Source organism: Phascolarctos cinereus, unplaced genomic scaffold, assembly GCF_003287225.1.
Source record: "Phascolarctos cinereus isolate Bilbo 61053 unplaced genomic scaffold, phaCin_HiC Scaffold_3;HRSCAF=262, whole genome shotgun sequence".
Taxonomy (NCBI): domain Eukaryota; kingdom Metazoa; phylum Chordata; class Mammalia; order Diprotodontia; family Phascolarctidae; genus Phascolarctos; species Phascolarctos cinereus.
The window spans coordinates 47,698,704-47,724,417 of record NW_027555736.1 but is presented as its reverse complement, the minus strand read 5'-3'; the positions used below and the strand labels follow the sequence as shown (position 1 = coordinate 47,724,417).

Below are 25,714 nucleotides of genomic sequence, written 5' to 3'. Positions count from 1 at the left end.
CCATCTTAGATACTGACTAGCTGTGTGACCCTGGGCAAGTCACTTAACTCTGCTTGGCCTCAGCTTGACAGGGTTATGGTAAGGTTCAAATGAGAAAATATCTGCAAAATGATTTTCAAACCTTCAAGTGCTATATAAATATTAGCTATTATTGTTATTTGTCCAAATTCACAAGCTCAGTCATCTTCATCTGTTGCCTTTCCCTCAACTCATCTCTTGTATCCAATTAGTTGCTAAATCTCTAGTTTTTAGGAAGTTGTGGGTTTTTTTCCTAGCATCAAACCTAAATTTAATCTTTTGCAAGTTATACGCCATTTCCTCTAGCTCTGCTGTTTGTGCTCAAGGGGAACACATCCAATCCCTCTAGAAGAGGGTGACAGCCTTAGAAGACAGGTATCACCTCTTCCTTGAACCTTTTCTTCTCCAAGTAAAAGGTGTTGGTGGGGGAAGGTTGTGGCACGTGAATGTAGTAGAACACAACTCTGCTGTAAGAAATAACAGCAACGAGGATACGGAAAGGCATGAGAAGCCTTACATGAGCTGATACAAAGCAAAGCAGAGCTGGGAAAACAGATAGAAGGATCACAACAATGTGAATGGAAAGAACAGCTGATGCAAAGCTATGGAAATCAAGTGCTGCAAAATTATAAAGAATAAGCTTGGCTCCAAAAGAAGATCTATTACAAATCACCTCTGACTCTTCTCCCCTAGTTCACAGGATCAGGAATCCTGGGTGTAGAGCGTTACATTTTTCAGGTTTTTTTAATTCAATGTTGAGTGGCTTTTCTAAAATTCTTTTCTTCCTTCCCTCCTTTCCTCTCTCCCCCCTTTCTTTCTTTCTTTCTTCCTTTCTTTCTAGATAGAGAGACGGCCCTCTGAGAAGAAGAAAGGGGAAAGGACACAGGAGGAAATCTAGTTGATATAAAAACAAAAGATATCAAAAAATATCTTTTAAAAAAAAACCATGGAGGAGGAACATGCAAAGAATGACACATTCTCTCTCTGCCTCCCTACTTCTCTCTTATACTTACTCCCTGAGCTTGGGGAAGAGTTCAGCAGAAAGCTGAGCAGAGGTAATTACAGCTGTGCAGCCCCGTTCTGGCAGCAGTTTGGAAGGAGCCACAGTGCACATCCTTAGGCGTGGCAGCTGTTCTCTCCCCCAGCCCCTAGAGTTTCCTTCCCCAGAGTCCTTTTCTTCAGCTGTGGCTCTCACTCTCTTCCAGCCGGAATGCTTGCCTCAAGTTTAAGGGGATTTGTTATTACACCTGAGGTCTGCAGAAGGCATGCCACAGATGACCTTCTCTCCTCCTTAAGCCAAAAGCCTCTCAGTGGAAACATTTCTTAGAATATAAGATTGTAGGCCATAAAAATTGTAAAATCCCCCCCCCCGTATTCTGTATGCATTCAGTAAGCATCTACCAAAAGCCAAGTCTGAGCCAGCCCTGCAAAGCACTGAGGGTAGGAAGATAAAACCAGTCCCTGCCCTCAAGAAGCTCACATTTTTTTTAAGAAAGAAGAGGGGAATGACATCTACAAGGGGAAGTCAAGAAAAAGTCGTTTCCAGGGGTATGGGGTGGAGCTGGGGAAGGCGCAACTGGTGACTTTGGGGCCTCAGATTAAGCTTCTGGAGGAGATGGCCCTTAAGCTGAGCCTTCCAGGGAGCTGGGGAGTCTAAGAGGTGAGGGAGAAATGCCTTCCAGGCATGGGGTAACATGGGGTTACAAAAGCACCCAAGTGGGTGGGAAAAGGGATGGTTGGTCTGAGCAAATTAGGTCAGTTCGCCTGGAACAACAAATATATGAAGCAAGTGTTGTGTGCTGAGCCTGCCAAGGCAGGCTGGAGCCAGATTGTGAAAGGCTTCAAATGTCAAACCGACAGCTTTGCATTTTCTCCCAGAAGCACTCGAGCTTCTCTAGCAGGGCTGGGCCGAGGCAGGCCTACCTGTGCTTTAGGAATATCAAGCTGGCAGCTTAGCAGAGGGGAGCCGGGGAGAGACTTGAGGCAGGAATTCAAACTGGAAGGTGATTTCAGTAGTCTGGTGAGATGGAAAGCCCTACATAAGAATGGTGGCCATGGGAATATAAAAGGGAGATGGGCAGTCTCACCGTGCTGTTGCAAAGAGGGAAACTGAAGCCCCATCGAGGGAGGGACTCAGACACTTGTAAGAGGTGAGTCTGGGGGCTGGGACTCCTGACTCTCAGGACAGTGTTCTTTCTAGTATCTTCCAGAAAGTAGCTTCAGGTTTCTGACCTAACTCTGGCCATCCTTATAGTGACTAAAGCAAACCCTTGCAATGAGGCTCCAGAGACCTGATTTCTAATTCTGGCTCTGCCACAATGTCCCCAAGTGACTTTAGGCAAGTCAGTGGATTTCTTTAGGCCTTGCCTTTCTCCTCTGCCAAATGAGGGGTCTAGGGTGGAAGACCTCTCTAGTTCCTTATAATCTGTGATTCTGGGAATCTATCATTGTTGTTATTGTTATCATCATCATAGTCCTGATTCCATCCTAAAGCATCCTGCCCCCTCATAGCTCCCACTAGTTGCTCCTAATTCTGCCTTTCTGGGACTAAGCAGAAAAAGTCCGGTCCCTCTTTCATACTGACAGCCCTTTACATACAAAGACAGTTATCATATTTCCCTAAATCTTCTTTTGTACAGGCTAAATTTCCCCAATTCCTTCACGGAGTCACACATTTAAATGAAGTTCAGAATAAATCATAGGATTACACATAAAATTTAGAGCTGGAAGAGACTTTAGGGTCCAGCCCTTCCATTTTACAAATGAAGAAACTGAGGCCTGGAGAGGGGGCAGTGGATTGTCCACAGGCTCACAAGTGGTAACAACAGGGATTTGAACCTAGGATGTAACTCTGAATCCAGTCACATTCTTCCATACAACTTTTAAATCCTCAGGCAAAGAGTAACTTTCCCAGCCCACTCCCAAATCTCGTCTCTGACCAGGGCCACACTAGCTTCATTCTCAGTGTGACCTTGACAAGCTCTAGTGGCAATAAAAATAGCTCTATCAAGTCAAAGACTCAGGCTGTGGGAGGGCAGGCCCTACTCTTTGGTTTATTGTCTCTTTCTCTTTCTCTTCCTCCTCCTCTCTGGTCCCTCCCCCTCTGCTATAGTTTCACCATCCCAATGGGAGAGGACAGTTTACATGGAACTTGTTGCCTGGGGTTACTGTGGCTCCCTGAATGCCTGAGCATAGTGAGAGCTGGGAAGGCTCAGAAGTTTCCATTCTGAGAGACCTGAACCCTCTAGCCCCAAGGAGCTAAATCTAGGAGAAGGTAAGCCTGGGTCTGTGCCATTCTCTCGCCCACCCATCCTCAGCCCTGAACAAACACTGGGAGCTTATGGGTAAGACCCCAAAGTTCCCCACTGGTGACTCCAGTTCCAATGAACTTCTTTCCAATTCATGTCAGCCTTACAGCAAGTAGTGCACTATATGTTATGATATAAGGGTCCCCCACTCCCATAATGCCTCCCTGAAAGAGGTAATGTGATCTTCAGCTCCATGGAGAAAGTCTGAGAATCCAGGACACGGGAGGCCATGGTCCCGTTGCCCTTTGCCCTAATTAGAATGTACCTGATGTGTTGGGTTCAGCTCTAGGCACCACGTTTTAGGAAGGGCATCGACAAGCCGCAGCATGCCCAGGAAAGGATGGCAAGATGGCGAGAGGACTGGAGACCAAGCCCTTTAAGGGTCAGTTTGAAGGAACTAGAAATATTTACCCTGGAGAAGAAAAGACTTAGGGGGAATCTGATAGAACAGCTTTCCTATATTTGAAGGGTTGTCACGGGGAAAAGCTTGGCCATTGAAGGCAGAACAGGGAATGGAGGCAGACTGAGGCTCAATATGAGGGAAAGTTTCCTAACAATGAGAGCTAGGTAAAAGTGGGATGGGCTGCTATAGATCGTAGTGAGTTCCTTGTCACTGGAGGTCTTCAAGCAAAGGCTGGGTGAGCGGGCCTCTGAGATCCCTTCTGATTCTGAGATTCTGTGATTCATGTATCTCTCCTATTGGTGTAACATGTAACTGGATTCCAATATTAGAGCTTCATTCCTTCAGACCTTCAAAATTCCACTTTTAAAATCAAATACTTTGAAAGGGATGATACCTGAAGTCCTGATCAGTCAATAGCTCAGAAGGGATTGACAAGAACAAAAGCTTCCATGAAATAAAACCATGGTAGGGTGGGGAAGGCTGCCTCCCAAATCTTTCCCTAGCCTATGATCCTTTTGCCATAGAAAGGAACTTTTCCATCCTGAAGGGAAGGCTCAGGTTGAGGATTTACAAGGCCCTGAGGTGGGGGAGCCTAGGGACTGACTGAGTCATACTAAGAGGTCATTGACTAATAACTCATTTTTAATAGTGCTTCAAACTTTACAGAGTCCTTGTTGTCATTCAGTCCTTTCAGTCATGTGCAAACTCTTCGTGGGATTTTCTAGGCAAAGATACTGGAGTGGTTTGCCATTTCCTTCTCCAGCTCATTTTACAGATGAGAAAACCGAAGGAATCAGGGTTAAGTGACTTGCCTAGGGTCACATAGCTAGTAAGGCTGGATTTGAACTCAGGTCTTCCTGACTCCAGGCACTGTGCTCTGTCCACTGCACAACTTAGCTATCCTACAAAATCCTTGCCTTATAGCAAACTTGTTAGACAGGTAGAGTGTGAAAAGGAATAGTGTTCTCTTTTTTTTTTTCTAGATTAAAAAAACTGAGGCACAGAGAGATTGTGATTTTCCCAAGTTAGCACAGCTAGTAAGTATTGATTCTGGGATATAAACCCAGATTTTCTGAGACCAAAGAGCAAAACTCTTTTGAGATACTACGATAAGTGATCTCAAAGCCTCTTCTGGGAGCAGGGCTGGATACTGATGGGGAGGGTGGGGAGGAGGGGAGAAGCACAGGTCTTGGGGGGTGAGTGGAGTGAAGAAAATGCCAGAGAGGCAAGGGCAAGAAAGGGAAATGGGGGTGGGCAGAAACCCAGTTGCCAAGCCCTCCTCTTTTCCTCATTAAGGCCATCACCCTCTGATTCCCAAGCAGGGATCTCGATTCTCCCATCATTGTACAGCTGGAATCTGGTTCTTCTGCCTGGGCTCTTGGGAGGGTGAACCTTTGAAGTGGAACCCAGGCTACTGGAAGTCCCCACCCTCCTCCCCTTTCAGTCTCCCCCACTCCCCACCCACACATACATCAAACCAGGGCTTTTGTGATTGGTCAGCAAATCCTGCTGTGACACTGCTGCACTTGGAGAGATGGGCCAGAGAAGTTTCAGACATGACCTTTCCTGGGGACCTTGGCATCCCTGGGGCTCCAGGGGAAAAGCCTCGAGGGTCAGTACCATTTGAGGTACCAGGCAGCTGAGGGGGAGGGAAAGTCTTGTGACAAAAAACACCCTGCCAGGAGTGGGGAGCCTGTGGCATTCTAGGTCCTTGGGTGCGGCCTTTTGAGCAAGTCCAAGTTTCGAGGACCAAATCCCTTTATTGAGGCGGTTTGTTCTGTGATGTTTGGATTCGAGGCCCCACCCCCACCCCTAGACTGAAAGGCAAGAGATTTGGGTTTAAGATTTAGCTCTGGGCTTAGATTCTTATAATCTAGCTAGTGCTCAGACTCTTAAAATCTAGCCAACAGTTTACTCCTTAAGAGTCTGCCCAATATGACAGATGTTCTAATAAACCTTGTCTTTGGCTGAAAAAAAAAAAGACTTAGCTCTGCCAGTCACTGCCTGTGTTACCCTGAGAGCAAGTAACATTCCTGAGCCTCGGTTTCCTGATCTGTTCAACCAGGATCAAAGTAGCCAGCCTCTGACGTCTCTCCTGGTTCTAGATCTGTGTTTCTAAGTCCCCTCCCCTCTCTGAGCCTTAGTTCCCTGTCAGATGAGGTGATTGGACTGCATGATCTCTAACCTCCTCCCAAGGTCTAATGGGGGGGGGGGGCGCAGGGTGGCTCTCCCTGAGTCCCTGAAAATCACCCAATTAAACAGCTAACTGTTCCCCTTGTGTGTAAGTCTAGCTAGCTAGCCAACTTCCTTTCCGTTGCCTCTACTAGAGATGGATGAAGGAGGAAAGGGAGGGAATACATGTTTATCAGGTGCCTCCTATGCACCAGGTACCACACTGAGCACATTACAAATATTGTCTCAGTCAGTCCTCACCACACCCCTGTGAGTTAAGTGTTGTTATGATCCCCATTTTACAGCTGAGGTTAAACGACTTTGCCCAGCGTCACAGGTGGTATGTCTGAGGTGGGATTTGAACTTGTCTTCCTGAGTGTAGGCCCACTGCCTCCAAGGGAGGAATTTCTCTAAATATTGATTGCAGACTTTTTTTTTTCTCCAGAGATTAGGATCTTAGATCTAGTGCATGAAGGGACCTTAAAGGTTATTTAGTCCATCCTCCTCCCCTTCACTTTTCCCACAGGGCCATAAAGACATAGAGCCAGATATGTAAAGGACACAGACTATTGTAACATACCCCAACACCCGGGGGCTGCAAGAGTGGGTGGAGGGAAGCTCCCCTCCAAGGGCACACACTTTATATATAAAACTGTGACTAAGGTAGGCCAACAAGGGTCTTGTCCCAGGGCACCAATATTTGGAGGGTAAAGATTGCACAGACACTCCTTCAATAATGAAGAAAGAACTAAACTGAATCCCTTATTAGTGAGAACAATTCATTAGGATCAGAAACTAATAGATGGCTGCCCCTGGGTGAGATACTCTTTGTCCAGGCTCCATTCTGCCTTTCCCCACCCCCATCAGTGACTTTGAGGAATTTTCTCCTGGGGTCTCTATTCCCTTTCATCGAATTTGTCTTCCAAAGTTGACCTGAGGGCATGCTTTGTGCTGCTTGCCCCTGGCCCCAGAATGGCTTGTTAGAGGTCTCCCTGTATGGGGGTAGTATCACATCCCTAAGTTAACTTGGCTCAGCTGGAAGCATTGCAGAGCCTGGGGACCAGTGCGGAGTAATAGAAAGAGCATTAGATCTAGATTTGAACCCTAACATTGGTAATTCCTAGCTGGGTGGCCCTGGACAAGTCACTTAACCTCTCTGTGCAAAATCGGCATACAAATAACTTGTACCACCTCCCCTCACAGGTTTGTTGTGAGGAAAGATTTTGCAAATCTTAAAATACTAGAAAAATGGGAGCTGGCGTTACTTCAAAATGTCCCTGTTTAATGCCCCAGATTGGTCGTTTTTTTTTTTTCTGTAAGCACGTACTTGGGACCATTTTGTCCTCACCTCATAGCTGAATGCTGACCTATTTCTTTTCTTTCTTCAAAAAATAGTTTTATTGATGCCTTTGGCTTTTATAGTACAGCTGTTTGTAAGTAGACCTCCTGCCTCCCACCTCTACCCTTTCTCAAGGTCACAGGGGAAACCATTAAGCAAAACTGACATCCTAACATTATATACAGCATTCTGTCTTTTCACAGAAAGAAAGAAGATACATTCCCTCATTTCTTCTCTGGAAGCAAGGCTAGTCATTATGATAACATGCCTTTCTTTTATTGTCCCTTTTGTTTACATTGTTATGATCAATGTGTTTTCCTGGTTCTTCATCAGTTGATACAAGTCTTCCCATGCCTCTTGGCATTCCTTACACTCCTTATTCCCTATGATATAATGTTGCCTTACCTTCACAGACCACAGTTTGTTCAGTGACAACAATAGCTGGCGTTTCTATAGTGCTTTAAGGTTTAGAAAGTGCTTTAGAAATAGTATCTTCAGGGAAGCTAGGTGGTGCAGTGGATAGAGCACCAGCCCTAGATTCAGGAGAACCTGAGTTCAAATCCGGCCTCAGACACATAACACTGTGTGACCTTAGGAAAGTCACTTTAACCCCATTGCCTAGCCCCCTCCCCAAAAAGGAAATAGCATCTTTTTTTATGTTGAACCATTCCCCAAGTGATGGACATCCACTTTCATTTCAAGTTCATGGCTACTACAAAAAGTAGCCCAGCTATTTTGACCCTGAGAAAATCACTGCTCCTTGACTCCAGATGACTACTATTCTCCTCACGGGCACCTGAACTCAGACTTGGTAGAGTGTTTGGATTCTACTCACAAAAACCCTATGAACTGGCCCCTCCTGTGTTCTGGGGACACAGCTTCTGCTTGGTATCCCTGAGGTATCCCAGCCCTCCAAGTTTTGTTGTTTTTTTGATCATCTTCTCTGACCCCATGGTTTTCTCCACTGCTCAAGCTTCAGAACTCCTTCCCAATCTCCATCTATTATCTGGGACTCGTCATCTGCCTCCCTGGGTCCCCCAAACTCTAAGGAAGCATCTGTACCCTGGCTCAGATCTCCTGGCCCTTCGTCTCCTCTCAGACACAAATTATCTGTCCCTGGCACAACTGAGAAGCAGCCTAGTGTAGTGGGTAGTGAAGTAGCCCTGGCTCCAGGAAGGTCTGGAGGCAACGGCTGCCTCCTAATAGCTTGTTTGTACAGAGTTATTTGTGTGTCATCCCCCTGCATTAGATGTGAGCTCCTTGGGAGTCCCAACTCTCTTTGGCCTTTCTTTTCATCCCCTGGGCTTAGCACAGCTCCTGGCACATAGTAGGGCCTTAATATTGACTGACTGTCCCTGGCAACTCTCCAAGCCTGTTATGGCAGAGCAGGTGCTGATCTGCATTGGCAGAGTTTCCTCAGGGGAAGCTCCTTACGCCAATGAACTCACAGGTGTGGATGGAAGACAGCGTTGGCCGGTCTCCCCCTCAGTAGGCTCAGCAGTACAATGCACACTGGCGCTCACCAGCTGGGCTGGGAAGGGGGGAAGAGCACGAGGCTTACAGGTGGCTCAGCCACCAGCTCACTCGGAGTGGGGTTTGTTTTTGTTTTTGTTTTTGTTTTTCTCGTGGCAGGTTTGAAGGTGCCTGAATTGGCTCTAGACCAGATATCCGTGGGCACCTGGCTGCCCCACAGGCCTCACGCTCTCCTCTTCTGGCTCCCCCTGCAGCATGTCCTTCCAAGGCTGGGCCACCTATCCCAGCTTGCCCTCCCAGGACCGCAGGAATGGCAGTTTTCTACAAGGCCTGGCCAAGAGCCCTTCATTCCTGGGGAGGCTTCAGGGTTATCGTAGGGCAAGGTCAATGGAGACACCCTGGGGCCACTCCAAGGTCTACCCATCTTCCAGAGACTCTCTTAAGGTAGAGGTGAGGTCTGGGTTTTGAAAAGGACTTTCCAGAGCCAGTCTTAGCAAAGGCTGCCTGCAAGCTGCAGGGAGAGGTGGCTTCCTAGGCCAGGAATTGTTTTTCCCCATCAGCCTGCCATTCCTCCCACTGGGTTCAGCTTTGCCTTCTCTGATCCCTGTGACCTGCCTGAAGGGAATCAGATATTTGCTGTCCCCAAAAGAGCCCTAAACCCTCAAGAAGGGGCAGGAATTTCAGGACTTCCCAGTTTCGCCACCTCAGGACCGGCCCTGTTCCCACCATTGGCACCTATAACTAAAATCCATCCCAGCTCTGATGTCCCCTCTCCCTTTTCCTTTCCCTCCTCTCTAGACCGTTGTTAGCACTTAATCTTCCTCTCCAGGGGACAGAAGTCCTGACCGACCAATTCAGGACCCCACATGAGTCCCTAGACTGGTCCTAACTTCAGCCCTTACAGGCTCCCCTCCCCAAGGGAATCCTGTGGCTGACACTCAAGAGACTCAGGAGACCTGGGTTCTAGCCTGTGATTTGCCATGTGACGATGAGTAAATTACTTATACTCTCTAGTCCCTAGTTTCCTCATCTGTGAAATGGGCATAAAAATTCCTTCCTGAATGCCTCAGAAGTTGTATGTAAGGAACTTTGACGATGATGTTGATGACTATTAATGATACTTGGCTTTCTTCCCCTCACTCAGGGCCCTCTGAGGGCCACTTCTGAATTGCTGGAGTCTGGGAACTCTTCCTGCCTGTGGCACTCCCACAGTCCTAGGCTCCTAGACAGATCACAGTCCCCAAGCCTCCTGAGAGGCATCCACCCCACTGAAGCGAGGTGAGTGTTATCAAATGAGCCAGAGGAAGGGGAGACAAGATCAAATCTAGAAGGACTGCCCCCTACTTCAGGGCATTGGTTCCTCTCCCCATTAACCTCCTTTTTCCTCTCTAGCCCATCATCCTGCAGCCTCTTTGGCAAAGGCTCAAACCCACTCATCAGACGTCGGGCTTCTCTACCCCACCTTCTGGACTGGATGGACAGTGTGGTCGGCCGCGGGGCCCTGGCCCTCCAGGACTGGAGCAGATCAGAACAAGACCTTCGGTCATCATTGTTAGAGAGTGTTCAGCAGGGGGCAGAGCTGGTGGGCCGCCTGCCGACAGCCCGTGGGACCCTGAAGAAGCAGGCCCAGGAGATCCAAAGGAGGGAGAAGGCTGTGGAGCTCAGCCAAATGAAGTGTGAGCTGCTTGACATAAGGCAGAAGGTACAGTTCCACGATGTATGTCCCCTGCGTGGCCCTCAAGAGGAAAGGGGATGGATGGGGTAGGGAACCTCTCCTACCTGCTCTTGGTACTCTCATGACCCAGGTCCCTGGCCTGAGCCCAAGCCCCAGGTCTTCTGTGAGGTATCCATGATCCTGAGAGGACCAGGCCAATGCAGCCAAAGAAGTGAGATCCCAGGAAGGAGAGGCAGGAAGAGCTGACCTCGAGGAGGGCATTTCTGCTGTCACCACCTGAGGCTTCAACATAATCCCTCCTGTTTGCTTCCTAGTTTTCCAAAGCACTTTCTCCTTAATCCTCTCAGATTATCCTAATGGTAATAAGGAAAATCATCCTCTCTTTTTTGTAGATAAGGAAACTGAGGCCCAGAGAGGTGAGGTCATAGTTTCATAGGATGCCAAGGACTCTTAGTTCTGGTCCATGGAATTCTTAACTTTTTTGTGTCATGGCCCCATTTGGGCAGTGTGACAAAGCCTACAGACCCCTTTCTCAGAATCATTTTTTAAAAATAAGTAGAGCGGCAGCTAGGTGGTGCAGTGGATAGAGCACCAGTCCTGGAGTCAGGAGGACCTGAGTTCAAATCAGACACTACCTCTGACACTTGGCACTTACTAGCTGTGTGACCCTGGACAAGTCACTTAACCCCAAGTGCCTCACCAAAAAATAATAATAATAATAATCGAAGGAAATGCTCAATTTTAGTTAGAGGTTAGTAAAAGTAAAGATGTCAGGTTTGGTTTTTTTTTTTCCCCTTTCAGACTTGCTGACATCCATGAAGTCCATGCACCACAGTTTAAGAACCCCTCATCTAATCTAACCCTCTATCGACAGATTAAGAAACCGAGCCTCAGAGAGGTTGAATGTCTTGCCCAGAGTAATATAGCTAAGAACATCAGAAGCAGGTGTAGGTGCCCGAGATCACACAGAGCTAATACAAAGTGCAACGGGAGCATGAGGATTAGAACTCAGGGCTCAAACTTAATCTGGGCATTCTCTACTCTTCCTCTTTGAATGAGAGCCTCAGGACTTCTCTCCATGATTGCTCTGCTGAATTCTCCTGCATTCCACTCATAACCTCATGCTCAGCCAACCACGAAGGGCGCAGACTCTCTCTGGTCAGCACATTACCCATGCTTATCTTGGTTATAAAGTCTGCCTCCTTCCCAGCTCAGGCTGGTTTTCATTTTGCTTTTTTCTTGTCTGGCTTCTTGAAAGTGCTGATTTTTATTCCTTGCCCCACCCTGCTCCACCACCTTGCTACCAGCCAGAGGTCTCTTCCTAAGTGGTACTAATGGGTCGGAGGCTTTCCTGGCCAGTATGCCAGACACTGTCTTGAGTTCAGGCCATAGTGACTCAGCGGTATCTGCTCTGCACTAAACAGCCCCTTGCCTGCCATGGTCTGTCCCCAGACCCAGGAGTCTTCCTGAACCAGAGCCTGGATTATCCTTCTTTTTCCCGGCTCTTCCCCCAATCTGCACTGAGCTTTCCCTAGAACATAGTACATCTCTAGATTTATTATGTACATTTTGGGTGATGCGTGATAAGAGAACCATTCACTATTGACCAATTGAAGTGTCCACATGAGAGAACTTAGACATCATGGCCCATGAGGAAAAATGGAAGTAAGTGGGATTCTTTATGGGAACCAGAAGCACCACCACTGGGGAGGCAGTGCATTCAGAGTCAGGAGAGACTCATCTCTGACACTGTCTGTGTGGCCCTGTGCAAGTCACTGGAACTCTCTGAGCCTCATTTTCTCTATGTGTAAAATGAGTACAATAACACTCATCCTACTTGTCTAATAAGATTGTGGGGAGAACCATGTGAAGTATTTCTTGCAACCCCACCGCTATACATGTGATTGCACTTGAAAAATCTTATAGTACCAGTTACTGTTATTCAAGGATTTGAAATATTGTCATGTAGAAAAGGGATGAGATGTATTCCAAGTAACTCCAACAAGCAGGAGAAAATTACAGTTATTTTAGGTCAGTATAACCGAGGATTTCCTAGAAATTCAGGCTAATGATAGCTGCCTTGTGAGGGAGTAAGTAAGGTGGGAAGGGCTCTGGAAACTTTGTCATTACACAGACTGCTGAAAGAACTAGACCTCTGTAGGCTAGTAGAATTTCCAAGTTCAGTGAAATCCCCAAGACTTCCTGGTCCATTCTGTACCTGGCCCCAAATGCCCTTACCAACATCCCTAATAAGAAGTCCGTTAGACCTCCAATTGGAGATCTTCAGTGAATGGGGGTGGGGAGGACCTATCTGAAGCACCTGCCATTTTGGGACATCCTTAATTGTTAGAAAATTTTTCCTTCTCCAAATCTTCACCCTGGTATCCTCTGGTGATTGTTCCCTGGCTTGCTGTCTGGGGCCAAACAGAACAAATCTAATCCCTCTTTCACATCCTGGTCCATTAAACACTTGTAGAGCACCGTCATGGCCCCTCTAAAGCTTTTTATGACCAGGTTGACCATCCTGTTTCCTTCTACCAATCCTCAGATGTCTCTTTGACCAACTTGCTGTCAATTCCTCTGGGCACTCTCCAATGACATCCTTTAATGCCCTTCCTAAAGTGTTGATGCCGTTGTTGAAAAAGAAGACTTGACAAGGGAAGGGGGGTTGTAGGGGATGAGAGTGGGTAAGCATTTCAGTTTGACTAAATTACTCAATTAACTTCTGAGGAATTGCACTTGAGTAAATGGGTAAGGGAAGGTGAGCAGATATTCCAAAAGTCTGGAAATGTAGGATGGCAAAACATTATAGGGGCCCTTTAATGCCTCACAGGAGCTTGAATTTTTCTCAATAAGCAATAGGGAAATTGGTTCTAATTCTTCTTCACAACATGACTAATGTGAAAATATGTTTACTATGATTGTACATGTATAGCCTATATCAGATTGCATGCCATCTTGGGGAGGGGGAGGGGAGGGAGGGAGAGAAAATTTAGAACTCAAAATCTTACGGAAGCAAATGTTGAAAACTAAAAATTAATTAATTAATTAAAAATAAGCAATAGGGATTATTGAGGGGTATTGAGCAGAGAAGTAGCTTGGCCAAGGCTATGCATAAGGAAAATTAGACCAACGGTGGAATGAAGAATGAATTTAAGGGGGGAAGAGAGTATTGTCAGAAGACTTAGTGTGTGTCATAGTAAAGAGAGGAGATCTGGGTTTGAATTCCATATCAAAGACTTACTAGCTTCATGATCATAGGCAAGGCATTTAACTTCTCAGAAGCTCAGTTTCCTCACCTGTTAAAAATAGATAATAATATACCGCTTGCCTTATTGGGTTGCTGTGAGGAAATTAGTCTGTAAGCCTATGAATGAAGTCTAGGAATTGGGACAGACAGTGATGGTGACACGTCTTCGGTGGTGGCAGCAGGAATAGAGAGGAGGGATTGGATAAAAGAGATTTTTGAAGAAGTAGAATTAAAGTGATTTAGCCATGAGAGGGGAGGGAGGGCAAGAGCCACTGAGGAAGCATGGCATCGCCCCTCTATATTCAGCCTGCAGCTCAACTGCCAACTCTTTGGGGTCAGTTCACAAACCCCCGTTTTCTTCCTCTCTGAATCACATCCCACTCAGAGCATCCAGGAGTAATCAGGAGACATCATGGTAATGTGAAAGAATATTTACTTGAAATAAAATGCAAGATAAAGGATTCAGGATTAAAGTAAGCTGGAGACACTCTTGGCACTCCTACCTCATGACTGCGTGCCCCCCACCCCAACCCAAACATCTCCTGGGAGTTCAAATCTTAGTCCTACTGACTCCTCGCCGCCCCCTCTACACAAACACCACCCTTATCCACAACCCAAAGAAGCAGGATTCAGGCAGTCAGTGATGCAGAGGGAGGGGAGTAAAGGGGTGGGGCCGGGTGCAGGTCAGCGTTGGCAGCAGTCTCTTCCTGGCTCACTTCCTATCACAGTCTAGCAGGTGCTAACATCTTTGCCTGCTGCTGCCTAGGGAGCACTATCTAGAAGGTGTGGGCATTTCTACCCTGCCAGTTTCCCTCCAGCTTCCTATTTCCTTCCTCTGTGCTGCTGCTAGAGCAACCCCACCATGGGCCCAGCTCTGCCTGGTCCCGGCTACGTTGCACTTTTGTCTAAATGCCCCCACCACGTTTTTCTCCCTATCTTTGCCAACTCTCTCTCCGTTCCTTCCCACCGTGCTTTGTTCAGTCTTCTCTTTATAATCACCTGTACTGGGGTGTCGCTGCCCTCTGTGCCCATGCAAGCCCTCAGGGACTTGAAGTCCAGAACCCTCTCCAATGACCTTGTATCTCTGGCCCCCAAAGCACTGTGGAAATATGGCCATCCTGTCTTCTTGAGTTAAGTACAATCCCCTTCTGCAAGATTTAGAACCTAGTGCCCGTGATGCTCACAGGAACCGTGAAATCAGAAATAGGAGCAGGGTTTAGTGGGAAACATACACAGCTTGTTTGGCTCCATGCTGAATTGTGGATGCCACTGAGACTCCAGTGAGGTGGAGAGGTCATAGGATCATAGGGTGATAGATTCAAGCTGAAAAGGACCTCAGAGGCCATTTAGTCTCACAGTCTTATTTTCTGGATGTGGCATCTGAGCTCTGGAGACATGTCAAGTGACTTTCCTAGGATCCTGAAAATTTGAATCAAGGGCAGGACTGGAGACATGGATTTGGAAAGTATCCCCAGTGGTAGCTAAAGGCATGGGAGTGAGTGAGGTTGCCAAGGAAGAGTGTGGAAAGAGCAAAGAACAGAGCTAAGGAGAACTCAGCCTTGGAGAATATCATATTTAAGAGCATGGGAAGAAGATGAGCCAGCAATGGAGGCAGAGAAGGGCTATCTAGGAAGGTCAGATAAGTCCGAGGAGAGTGTGGTGTCTGTAAAGCAGAAAGATGAGACAGTACCAAAAAGGAAGTGTCCAATTTGGGTAGAAGATGGGTCTACAGCTGAGCCTGGAAGGAAACAAGAGAGAAAAGCAAAGGTGGGGATGGAGAACACGCCAGGTATAAGGAGGGGAGGGAGACAGGAAGGAGAAGGAATAAGCATTTATATAGCACCTGCTGTGTGCCAGGCACTGTGTCCAAACAGGGAGGTGGCCAACAGTGTCGGATTCTGCAGAGAGATTAAGGAGGAAGAGGAGTGGGAAGAGGTCATTGTATCTGAAGATTAGTAGGTCACTGATGACTTTAGAGAGAGCTGGTCCAGTCTGTTAGTAGTGGTGGAAGTCAGATGGCAGAGTGGAAAACAGAGGTTAGTGGATAAGACAGGCAGCTCTAAAAAAAAAAAAGATGGATATCTTTTGTTTTCATATCACCTTCATTTCCAGTTATATCCCTACTCCGCCAGAGAGCCTCCCTGTAACAAAAACTAAGAAAGAGAAAGACTCCCCTGAAAAAAGCAGTTCAATAAAACACGTCGACTGATTCTGACAGCATGTGCAATGCTCCACACCCGTAGTACCCCATCTCTGCAACGAATCCTCCCCTAAAGATCCAGATGTATTGTAAGATGGCCATGTTGGCACTGGGCCCTATGTCGGCATGGAGATCCTGCCTTTGGCTGCCTCTGGCAGGGGAGAGTAGACTTTGCCTTCACCTGCCTGTGAATGTGTGGAAAAACAAAACAAAACACTTGAAAACCCAGGGCCCCTTTCAAATTCTGTTCAACAAAGGCTTATTAAACATTTGCTCTATACAAGGTGCTGTCCTAGGTTCTGGGAATTCAAAGAAAAAATAAATGAAATACTGTAGTCCCTGCTTTCAAAGAGCTTACATTCTACTGGGGCTATGTACACAAATAGAGAACGAAGAAAATGGAGGAGGGAGGGAGAGTGTTAATAGCTTGGGCAGGAGAGTCAAGGAAGGCTCAGGAGGAGGAGGTGCTACTGAGCTGGACCTGGCAGAAAGACAAGTCTTCTCAGAGAAGAGCAGAGGAGAAAAGTCACGTGGTGACTCCAGGGCCCCGCCTTCCGTCCCAGTTCCGTGATGTATCACTGCCCTTCCTGCACTCTGGCTCAGCTGAAATGGCCTCCTTGCTGGTCCTCACATAGCCCTCCCTCTTCCCTCTTTGCATTGGCCTGAGCTAGTATTTGTCAAGTGCTTCGCACAGTGCCTGGTACATAGTAGGTGCTTTATAAATGCTTATTCCTTCTTCTTCCTGTCTCCCTCCCCTCCTCATACCTGGCATGGTCTTCCTCCTCACCTTTGCTTTTCTCCCTTATTTCCTTCCAGGCTCAGCTGCAGACCCATCTTCTACCCAGAGCCTTTGCTGATGCCCCTCAGCTGCTAGTGACCCCCCTCTGTAAACACTGATTCTGTCTATGCCTCTGTATGTGCTCATCACTTCCCCTGGCAGATCTCTGTGAGAGCAGAGGCTGTCTCATTTTTGCCTCAGTACGTAGCACAGTTCCTGACACAGAGGAGACACTTAATATGTGCTTTTTATTGTTTTTTGGGGGTTTTTTTGGTGAGGCAACTGGGGTTAAGTGACTTGCCCAGGGTCACACAGAGTGAGTGTTATGTGTCTGAGGCGGGATTTGAACTCAGGTCCTCCTTAATCCAGGGCCGGTGCTCTATCCACTGCACCACCTAGCTGCCCCTATATGTGCTTTTTAAATTGGTTGATTGGGGCAGATGGATACTGGGCTAGATCTGAAGAGGTCCTGGCTTCAAATACCACCTTTGCTACTTACTACCTCTGTGACCTTGGACAAATCACACAGCCTTTATTATCCTTGGTCTCCTCATAGGAAAAGGAGGGGGCGGGGTTTCATGATGACTAAGATACCTTCCAGTTTTGAATGTGACCCTATCGTTCTATGAATCCATTTCAGGAAAAGGGAGTTGTTTGTACAAACACATGGAGCTGGGAAATGGGATATCAAGTTTAGGGAGAAACTAGTAATCCTGTTTAGCTGGAATGCAGAATTTATGAAGGAGAATGATGTGGGAGATGGGAGCCACACTGTGGAGAGCTTTAAGTATTAAGCTAAGGAATTTGCATTTTTTAATGAAAGCAATAAGGAGCCATTAAAGGTTCTTGAGTGGTGGAGCAACGTGGACGGAGCTGTTATAGGAAGGTTGTTCTGGAAGCTTGTAGAGGATGGATTATGAAGGGGAAAGGTTGGAAGGGAGGCCAATTAGAAGGCTATTTACATTGTCCAGGTGAGAGGTAATAAAGGCTTGAACTAAGGCAGTAAATCTGTGAATGAAGAGAAGGTGCCAGATATGCCATAATGGTAGAATTGACAAGACTTGGAAATTGATTTGATATGGGGATGAAAAAGTGGGAAGAGTTAAGAAGGAGAAGCTAGAGTACTGGGAAGATGGTAGTGCCCTTAACAGAGATGGACAAGTTTAGAGGACTGATGGTTTAGGGTGGGAAGATAATATGCTGAGTTTGAGATGCATGTGTGACATCATCTAGAGGAATTGATAGGAGACAGACAGATGCACAGAGAGACAGAGACAGAGAGAGAAACAGAGAGACGAGACAGAGAGAGAAAGAGAGAGATTAAGGGTGAATAAATGTATAGATCTGGGAGTCATCAGCATAGAGATCATACTTGAACCCATCACTAAGAGAGAAATGAGAGAGAGTGAAGAGAAGAGGGCCCAGGACAGTCCCCTAAGGAACACTCGCTTGGTGAGCAGGGGATGAATTCAAGTTCAACGAGGGAGATAGATAGGAGCTAAGAGGAAAACCAGGAAAGAATTATGTCCCCAAAACCAAAGCAAGAGACAGTGTATCCAGAAAGAATGGATAGCAGTATCAGAAGTTGCAGGGTGGTCAAGGAGGATGAAGACTGAGAAAAGACTGTTGGATTTAATGATGAAAAGATTGTCAGCCAATTTTGAGCTAGAAACGAAAGTCGGATTGCCAAGGCCTAAGATGCGAATAGGAGGTTGGGAAACGAAGCTCAGTTTGGCAGTGAAAGGGAAGAGCGACAGAAGAAGCCAGCTTGAGGGAGGAGTGCGGGGGAGCCAGCTTGAGGGAGGAGTGCGGGGGAGCCAGCTTGAGAGGGCTCTTGAGAGCTGATTATAAAATTTTCTGTGTAAGCATTTACATCTTGGAAATCAGCTAACACTACAAATCAGGGCCTGATGTATTGTTTTGTTGATTGTCTAGACTTGAGGAAGTGTTGGAGAAAATCTTAATGATGCAGGTTCAACTTAAAGGTGTGTCCTGGATGTATTTTTCCCCTCAGAGACCTGATTGTTAAACATTTACTAGCACACCACCGGCTTGAGGATTGAGTAATGGTTTTTAAGAATGAGAGAAATATTGTGAGTGAGTGCACAGGCAGGGGATGGGAAGAGAATTCAAGATGGGAGAGAGGGATACTGATCAATGCAGCAAGCCCCTGGATGGGACAGGAGCGGGGCCGATTCTTTCTTTCTTCCCCAGAGCCGTCTATCTAGTTCTGATCCAAGACAGGTTGTCAGAGGAACCTCAGAGACCATCTAGTCTAAGCCCATCACTTTACAGATGAGGAAACTGAGGCCCAGGGTGTTGAAATGACTTGCACAAAGTTGTGCAAATAGTGAATTTCCTGGGTGGGACCTGAACCCAGGTGTTCTTATCCAAATCCAATCTTCTTTACATGGCCTTCTCTTTCTTCTCTGGGCTTTGTTAGCAAATCTTCCTTGTCTTAGTTCAACCAAAGTAGAGAAATGTTAAAGATCTTTGCTAAGAAACTAAAAGGGGGGAAATATATCGAAACAAAATTAAGCAGAGAGGCCCTAGAACTCTGTGAGGTAAGGGAGCAGTGTTCTTTGAGTCAAGCCTGCCTGACTTTGTCTCCAGAATGGCATTCTCTCCATCCCTCCTTTGGGATCAATAGCTGACTCCTCCTCAGATCTAGCCCAGGCTTGTTCTCGTCCTGGGTAAATCTCAGCTTCTCCACCTGTGACCCATATCTCAGATTAACCAAGGTCCCCACACTGACTGAAATAGCTGCACGGCTTTTAAGTCCTCAAACCTCCCAGAATTCCAGAGTTCCAGAGAAGGAAGGCACCTTAGCAGGCATCTTAGGCAAACCACAGCTGCCCAAGCATCTCCCCTACTTCCAACTCAACAAGGGGACATGCAGTCTTTGCTTGAAGAGTCCAGGGAGAGTGACCTCCCCAGGCAGGCTGTTTGGCCTCTTTGCAACTCCTAGAGCTTGGTGGGAGGGAGGGAGAGAGAGAGGATGTGACTAAGGCTTTCTCCCAACAACCGGTATTTTGAGGGGCAGCGTATGGCTTCTACTCAAAGGCCTGGAAGTAGCTGTGGCCTTGAGTTGTGAGTGACCTCTTCACACAATCCTGGGTCACCCCCTCACCATGGGGCCTGCCTGCACCCCTAACCCTTATGAGGGGCATAAGCAAAACACTCTGGGGGACGGACTACCTCTCTGCCGGCACTCTTCACCCAAAGGCTTTCGCCCCAGGTGCTCCTGGTTCTGCCCTCTGGGGCCCAGAACAGCAAAGTCTGACTCCTTTTCCATTTGACCAGGCTTTGAGTATTTTGAGACTTCCAGATAAACTTCTATTTTCTGGGATCCAGACTGTCCACTTCCCAGGTCTAGTGGCCCCAATTTCTCTTAATTCTCAGCCCAACTGCCGGGCTGCAAAGGCTGATTCTTGGATTCGATGAACACCTCTGACCTATAGACCCAACTGTCAGCTCCCCCCACTCACCATTTTCCAAAGTGATTTTCGGACTGGCTTCATGCCCCTTCCCAACCGTATTCCAGTAATTTGCACTTATGCTAAAGGAAGCTGTAATTACAAGAGGGACCTGTTTGACTTGAACCTAATGCTCCTTTGCTTTCTGGGAGTCCCTTGTCTCAGGTTGGGTTGCCCTCCCCCCACCTGGAGTACTTTAAATCCCTAAGGTCAGGACACACTAGAGGACTAGGGGGAAAGGGAACAGGTCTAGGAAGGTGAAAGGAGATGGGAAAGGGGTAGGGAGGGTGAGGGTCTTCAAGACATATCTGGCATTACCAAGTATGGAAGGCCCAGATTACACACCGAGGAAGTTGGAAATGTGCTCCTGGGTACCCAGAATGAGACACCTCCAAATCCAGGGTTCTCATATCTGGGAGGTCCAGAAATAGACCTTTTGGATGGACATTGGGCAGCTGTTCCCCATTCATCAGTGGCCCCAGATGGCATCCCCAAGCACTCTCGTGTAAGCGCTTGACCTCTCCCTCTGCCAGGGATACAAGTCAGGGGATAAGAGGAAGGAAGGGGTAAACCCCTGGCCAGGAAACAGACCTATTCTTGGTCCCTTCCACCTCTCCTTTCGTGGCAGCAGATGGAAAGCTCTCTCGTTCGCCTGGAGTGGGAAAGAAGAGAGCTAAAGAGGTCCAGAAGACAGGAGCAGCAGCAGGGCAGAGAGCTCCAGGACAAGTGAGGAGGGTGTGACCAGAAGGCTGGGAGGGCTGAGGGAGAAGGGTGGGGAATGGGTGGTGGGAGGGAAGGACCCTCCTCCGTTACCCCCTTTCTCCCCTCCAGAATCCTGCATCTGCAGGTAGAAGTGATGAAAGTCAAGTTGTGTTTGGACAGAATGAGCCAGCAGTCACTGTTTGTGGAGGACCCAGAGGTGAGAATGGCCAGAGGGAAACCTGAAGGCTGGGCTCACCTCCCAGCCCGGGGAAGCCTGCGCATGACTCCAGGTCTAAATACTGCAGTGGGCAAGAAGAGGGTCAGGAAGGGACTGCAAGGGGTGGGGTGGGGTGAAAGGATGGGGAAGTGATAACTCTCACCCCAGAAGCCTTTGCTGAGTTACCCGAGTACCCAGACCTGTGCATGGGGGAGACAGAGAACAAAGAAGGACCATCCCTAACTCAGTTCATATTTTGGTGGGGAAAGAAGAGTGACCTAAATTAAATTATTAAAGAGCAGGGGATGGTATAAACCTACGGGTCAGTGTGAGTCATGAAGGTTAGTGTGCTGTAGGAGGTCAGAGCAGGGAGGCTGGGGGAGTCAGGGAGGGCTCCTTGGAAGCTGTGGGCCCTGAAGGATTTGGAGAAGAGAAGGGAAAGCTTCCATAGGGCAGCAGCATGGAAAAAGATTCAGAAGAAGGAATGAGCAGAGTCATGAACAAGTAATTTTGGTGCTGGGGACAAAGTTCACTTGGAGCAGGCAGCATGAAATACACCCTTCATTAACTTTTTGAAAGAATTTCAGTTGTGAGTGGGGGAGACCATAGGATGCAGCCTGGAGGGCAGTGGGGTTAGCTTAGCAGAGTGCTTGGCGAATGTAGGCTCTTAATAAATGGTGATTGATTGATTGATTGATTGATTGATATTGATTGGGATGAAAGAGGAAGTATGCCATGCCTCCTATGTGAACTAATTTTCCTAGAAAGAAAAGGAATGGACCTGTGAGTTCATTCCCCTGGCATAGAGAAACTCCCTCTCTCAACTCCTTCTGTGATGATGCAAGTTGACACCTTCTAGTCTGAGACAGTGGACTGATCTCCATACAGCCAGTTTGTGTCCAAGATGGGACTTGAACCAATGCCTTCCTAGACTTGAGTCTCATTCTAGTTGTGGCTCCAGAAGCAGGCAGGAGCTGTGTCGGGGAGACTGAAGATCTCAGAATGGCTGGAACAAGGACTGTTTGTTGGGGATCAATGAGAGATAAGGCTAAATGGGTAGAGGGATGCAGGCACCCAATGCCCTTGATATCTAGGCAAGGAATTGTAGACTCTGGACAAATCTGCAGACCAGGTAGAATTCTGGAAAACTCTCTGCATGGTTGAGTTAGCTTCTGGGTCATAGGAACCCTGGGATGGCTCAAGAACATGGGGAAGGGTGATGTCTTTTGACTAGATGCTCTCTATATCCCCTGAGCAGAAGGAGCCCAGAGTCAGACCTGAGAGTCAGGGGGCTGACCTCAATACCAAGCTCCAGATGTTGGTGACCAACCAGGACTCCATCTTTCAGGTACCATGGGTTGTTAGAGATGCCCCCCTTCCCAGTCAACTAATGTGACCCAGACGATTCCTCTTTGGAAACTCATTGTTGGGACCTCCACTGGGGAGGTGTGGAGGACCTTAGTGGTCAGAATCCTGCTTAAGGATTGGAGATGTCAGTAGGGAGTGTGTGTCACCACAGAGATCGCTAGGCTAATGACCCCAAAGTAGACCTACCTGGTCAGTGTAGACTGGGAGTTCTTAACCTAGGGTCTGTAACCTTGTTTTAAAAAAATATTTTTATAATTGAATTTCAATATAATTGATTTCCTTTGTGATCTTGTGTATTTTTATGCATGTAAAAAGATCATTCTGAGAAGGGCTCCAGGCATTTCACCAGACTACCAAAGGGGTCCATGGCACAGAAAGGGTAATAACCTCTGGAACACAGGGATGCTGAGGGCATTTAAGGCTGGTTTTCATTTCTAGGAGAAGCTAGGACAGGAGCTGAGCTTTGATGCCAATCAGACTCTAGAGGGCCAGGGGGAAGTAACAGTGGAGGGCCCGAAGGCCTCTACCCCCCAGGAGTCCCAGGACATGATCTTTCTTCAAGAAGAGCTGGTGATCATTAAAGAGGTAACTTTGGCCTGGCTCTCTCTTCCTGGCTCACCCTCTACCTGTCCTTGCCCTTCTTGGAACATGACTTTCTGAGAATCTCACAGGTCTTGGAGAGCAGCTGATCCAATTCTGAGTAGACAGGTGGAGACAAGGGGTGGGAGCACATATATAGATGCTTGCCCGAAGTCTCACAGTAAATTATTGGCAGAGCCAGAGCTAGGCTTCAGGCTTTCTGGAAGGCAGCCCAGTGCCCTTTGCACTGGGAGGGAGGAAGGAAAAAGCAATGGGCTGTGTCTCAGTCTTCCTCTCCCAGGAGAGCTATGGTTCAGAGCACTGGGCCTGGAGTCAGAAGGATCTGAGTTCAAATCCAGCCTCAGACACTTACCAGCTGTGCAACCTTGGGCAAGCCACTTAGCCTGTTTGCCTTAATCCATTGGAGGAGGAAATGGCAAACCATTTTGGTATCTTTGCTAAGAAAGTCCCATGGACACTATTGGCATGCAGCACAGTCCAGGGAGCCACAAAGAGTGGGGTACGACTGAAGAACCTTATGTGGGGTAATCTCCTTTGTGTTTTTCTTTTTCCTTCAAAAGAAAGCAGATGTCTGAGGGCAGGGGTTCTGAGTCCCTCATGGGACCAAAAATGTTTCACCAGATTTATGAAAATGGGCCAGAGATCTGTCCAAGCTTGTCCTGGGTGGTTTTGTTTTGGGGGCGGAGGAGTCTGAACCTGTGGTTTCATTAGTGTGGAGAGCTCCCAGCATGGAAACTCTCTCCACCAGAGTGAGACATCAACTTCTCCAGACTGAGCATTAAGTCATTCATCTCATATGGTGCCATAGCCAGGATGTGGCCAGTGGAAAGATTCAGACCTGACACCAAGATCACCTTTGTCACTATGCCATGCTGTCTGAGCGTTCAACTTAATTTTTTACCATCTAGTTAATAACAGTGATTGATTAATAATAAAGAATGAGAATAACATTCAAGGGCCTTCCCTCCACTGCTGCAAATCCAAGGTCCTAGGAGCTTTCATGACGTGCCCAGGTGTCCAGCTAGTGTCAGGATTAGAATCTGAGCTCAGATTAAACTTTCTGCCTCCAATCCCAGTATTCTGTGCCTATTCCACTGTGCCCCTATAGTGAGATAATACTAGTAATGATCCTACACTAAAGACCTCATCTGATTCCTAGTCCCATCATGGAGGTGACCTTGCGGTCTCAAAGGCCATGCTGCAGAGTGCACACTCTGCATGGTCCCACTGAGCAGGAAGAGCTTGAAGTATAGGTCCAGTGATTGACTGTACATCTCTTGTCCAAGAACCAGCCAGCCAGTCAGTTGATTGCTCGAGGCCTGCTACGTGCAGGGCCCTGTGTCAGGTGGGCATGGGTGGGATTAGTGAGGGGCCAACCCCAATGCAGTGGAGAATGACCAACAGTCCTTGGGATGGGTATGGGATAATCCCTAGGTGAATGAGCTGCTCTCCTCAGAGCTGGACCAGAGCCGCCGGAGACTGAGGACCTGTCTAAACCAGCTCTACCAGCTGCAGGCAGAGAAGAAGATTTCCCACAGCTGGCTCCAGGCCCTGGAGATGGAGCAAGCCCAGCTGATGGGAGAGAACTTGGCACTGTTGTCTGTGCTCCAGGGGCAAGGGGGAGGCGCAGAGCTCGGGACAGCTTCGTGGCAGAATAGTGAGGCCAGTGGGTAAGTGACTCTTTCCCTTCAGGGATCTCGAAGCCCTTTATTGTGATGTCCTTAGCCCTCAACCTCAGTTGGTTCAAGAAGCAACAGAAAGCATCGCCATCACAGAAGAGAGAACCAATGAAAAAAGAAGGCCCTGCCTGGCTGATTTGGGGACAGAATGGGGAAAAAGATCCAATCTAGTGAATTCTAATGTGGATTGTCGTATCATAGACACATTCTCCTTCTTGAAGCCCCTTGGAGCCTTCCAATTACTAAATGTTGTTGGCCTATTTAGCAGATGGCCCATTTAAATGTTACCCCAGTTAAGGACTGCAGATCTGTTTAAAAGCTCAGACCCCACCTCAAGGTGCCCAGGGTAGAGAGAGGGTTAATTCAGACAAGCATAGTGTCACCAGGAGTCCCAGAGGAGAAGGTTCAATCCTTCCAGGCGAGAGCCACATGCGCAGCTTCAGAAAATGATGAATAGGAACCGATAGGAAAGGAGAGGGAGAAGGTCCCAAGCTAGGAGAAGTGCCTAGAGGACTCCCCATCCATCTTCCTTCCCTAGATATCCTCAGTTCCAGAAGGAGTTGGTCACTCCCCAACAGGAGCCAGAGGAGGAAACATCATGCCCCAGGACCCATAAGGAGGAAGTTCAGTATTGGAAAGCACGCTGGCAGCAGGTGGCAAATGAGTTGAAATCCAAGGAGGAGGAACTGGAGACGGTCCAGAGACAGACATGCAAGGTGGGCTCTCCCACCCAGTGCCACTTTCTCTGAGATGCTCCCCTTTCCTCCATTCCCCAGAATCCCTTTCTACCCTCGTCTTTCCCATTTGGACTTGCTCCTTCCCTGCTGTGAATGATCACCCACCCATGCCCACGTCCATACGATAAATTTGCCAAAAGGGGTCAACCCAATGTCCTTAGGGCCTTCCTCACTCTCTTAAAAAAACCTATTGATTTCTTATTTTTATATCACCTTCATTTCCAAATATAACTCAGACATTCCTTGTAACAAAGAATAAAAAATTACAAAAAAAAAAAGAAAAGGAAAAAAGCAGTTTAGCAAAACTAACCAACATATC

At 47.5% G+C, this 25,714-nt stretch overlaps 1 protein-coding gene across 10 annotated transcripts in view; it reads left to right on the top strand.

The window, feature by feature from the left end:
- The window catches only part of LOC110213925 (uncharacterized), a 54,359-nt gene that overhangs the window by 9,882 nt on the left and 18,763 nt on the right, over window positions 1-25,714 (top strand). For 4 of the 10 annotated variants that reach the window (XM_078150809.1, XM_078150811.1, XM_020994498.2 and 1 more), the window contains exons 2-11: window positions 3,131-3,292; window positions 8,873-9,163; window positions 9,858-9,991; window positions 10,106-10,415; window positions 20,721-20,818; window positions 20,924-21,011; window positions 22,270-22,359; window positions 22,818-22,964; window positions 24,414-24,649; window positions 25,197-25,374. In XM_078150809.1, the coding sequence (XP_078006935.1) occupies window positions 8,969-9,163; window positions 9,858-9,991; window positions 10,106-10,415; window positions 20,721-20,818; window positions 20,924-21,011; window positions 22,270-22,359; window positions 22,818-22,964; window positions 24,414-24,649; window positions 25,197-25,374 (1,476 nt within the window). In that variant the 5' untranslated portion in view covers window positions 3,131-3,292; window positions 8,873-8,968. Of the gene's footprint in view, window positions 1-1,842; window positions 2,169-3,130; window positions 3,293-8,872; window positions 9,164-9,857; window positions 9,992-10,105; window positions 10,416-20,625; window positions 20,819-20,923; window positions 21,012-22,269; window positions 22,360-22,817; window positions 22,965-24,413; window positions 24,650-25,196; window positions 25,375-25,714 lie in introns of those variants that run through there. The other 6 variants (XM_020994497.2, XM_078150810.1, XM_078150808.1 and 3 more) reach the window with 6 other exon arrangements.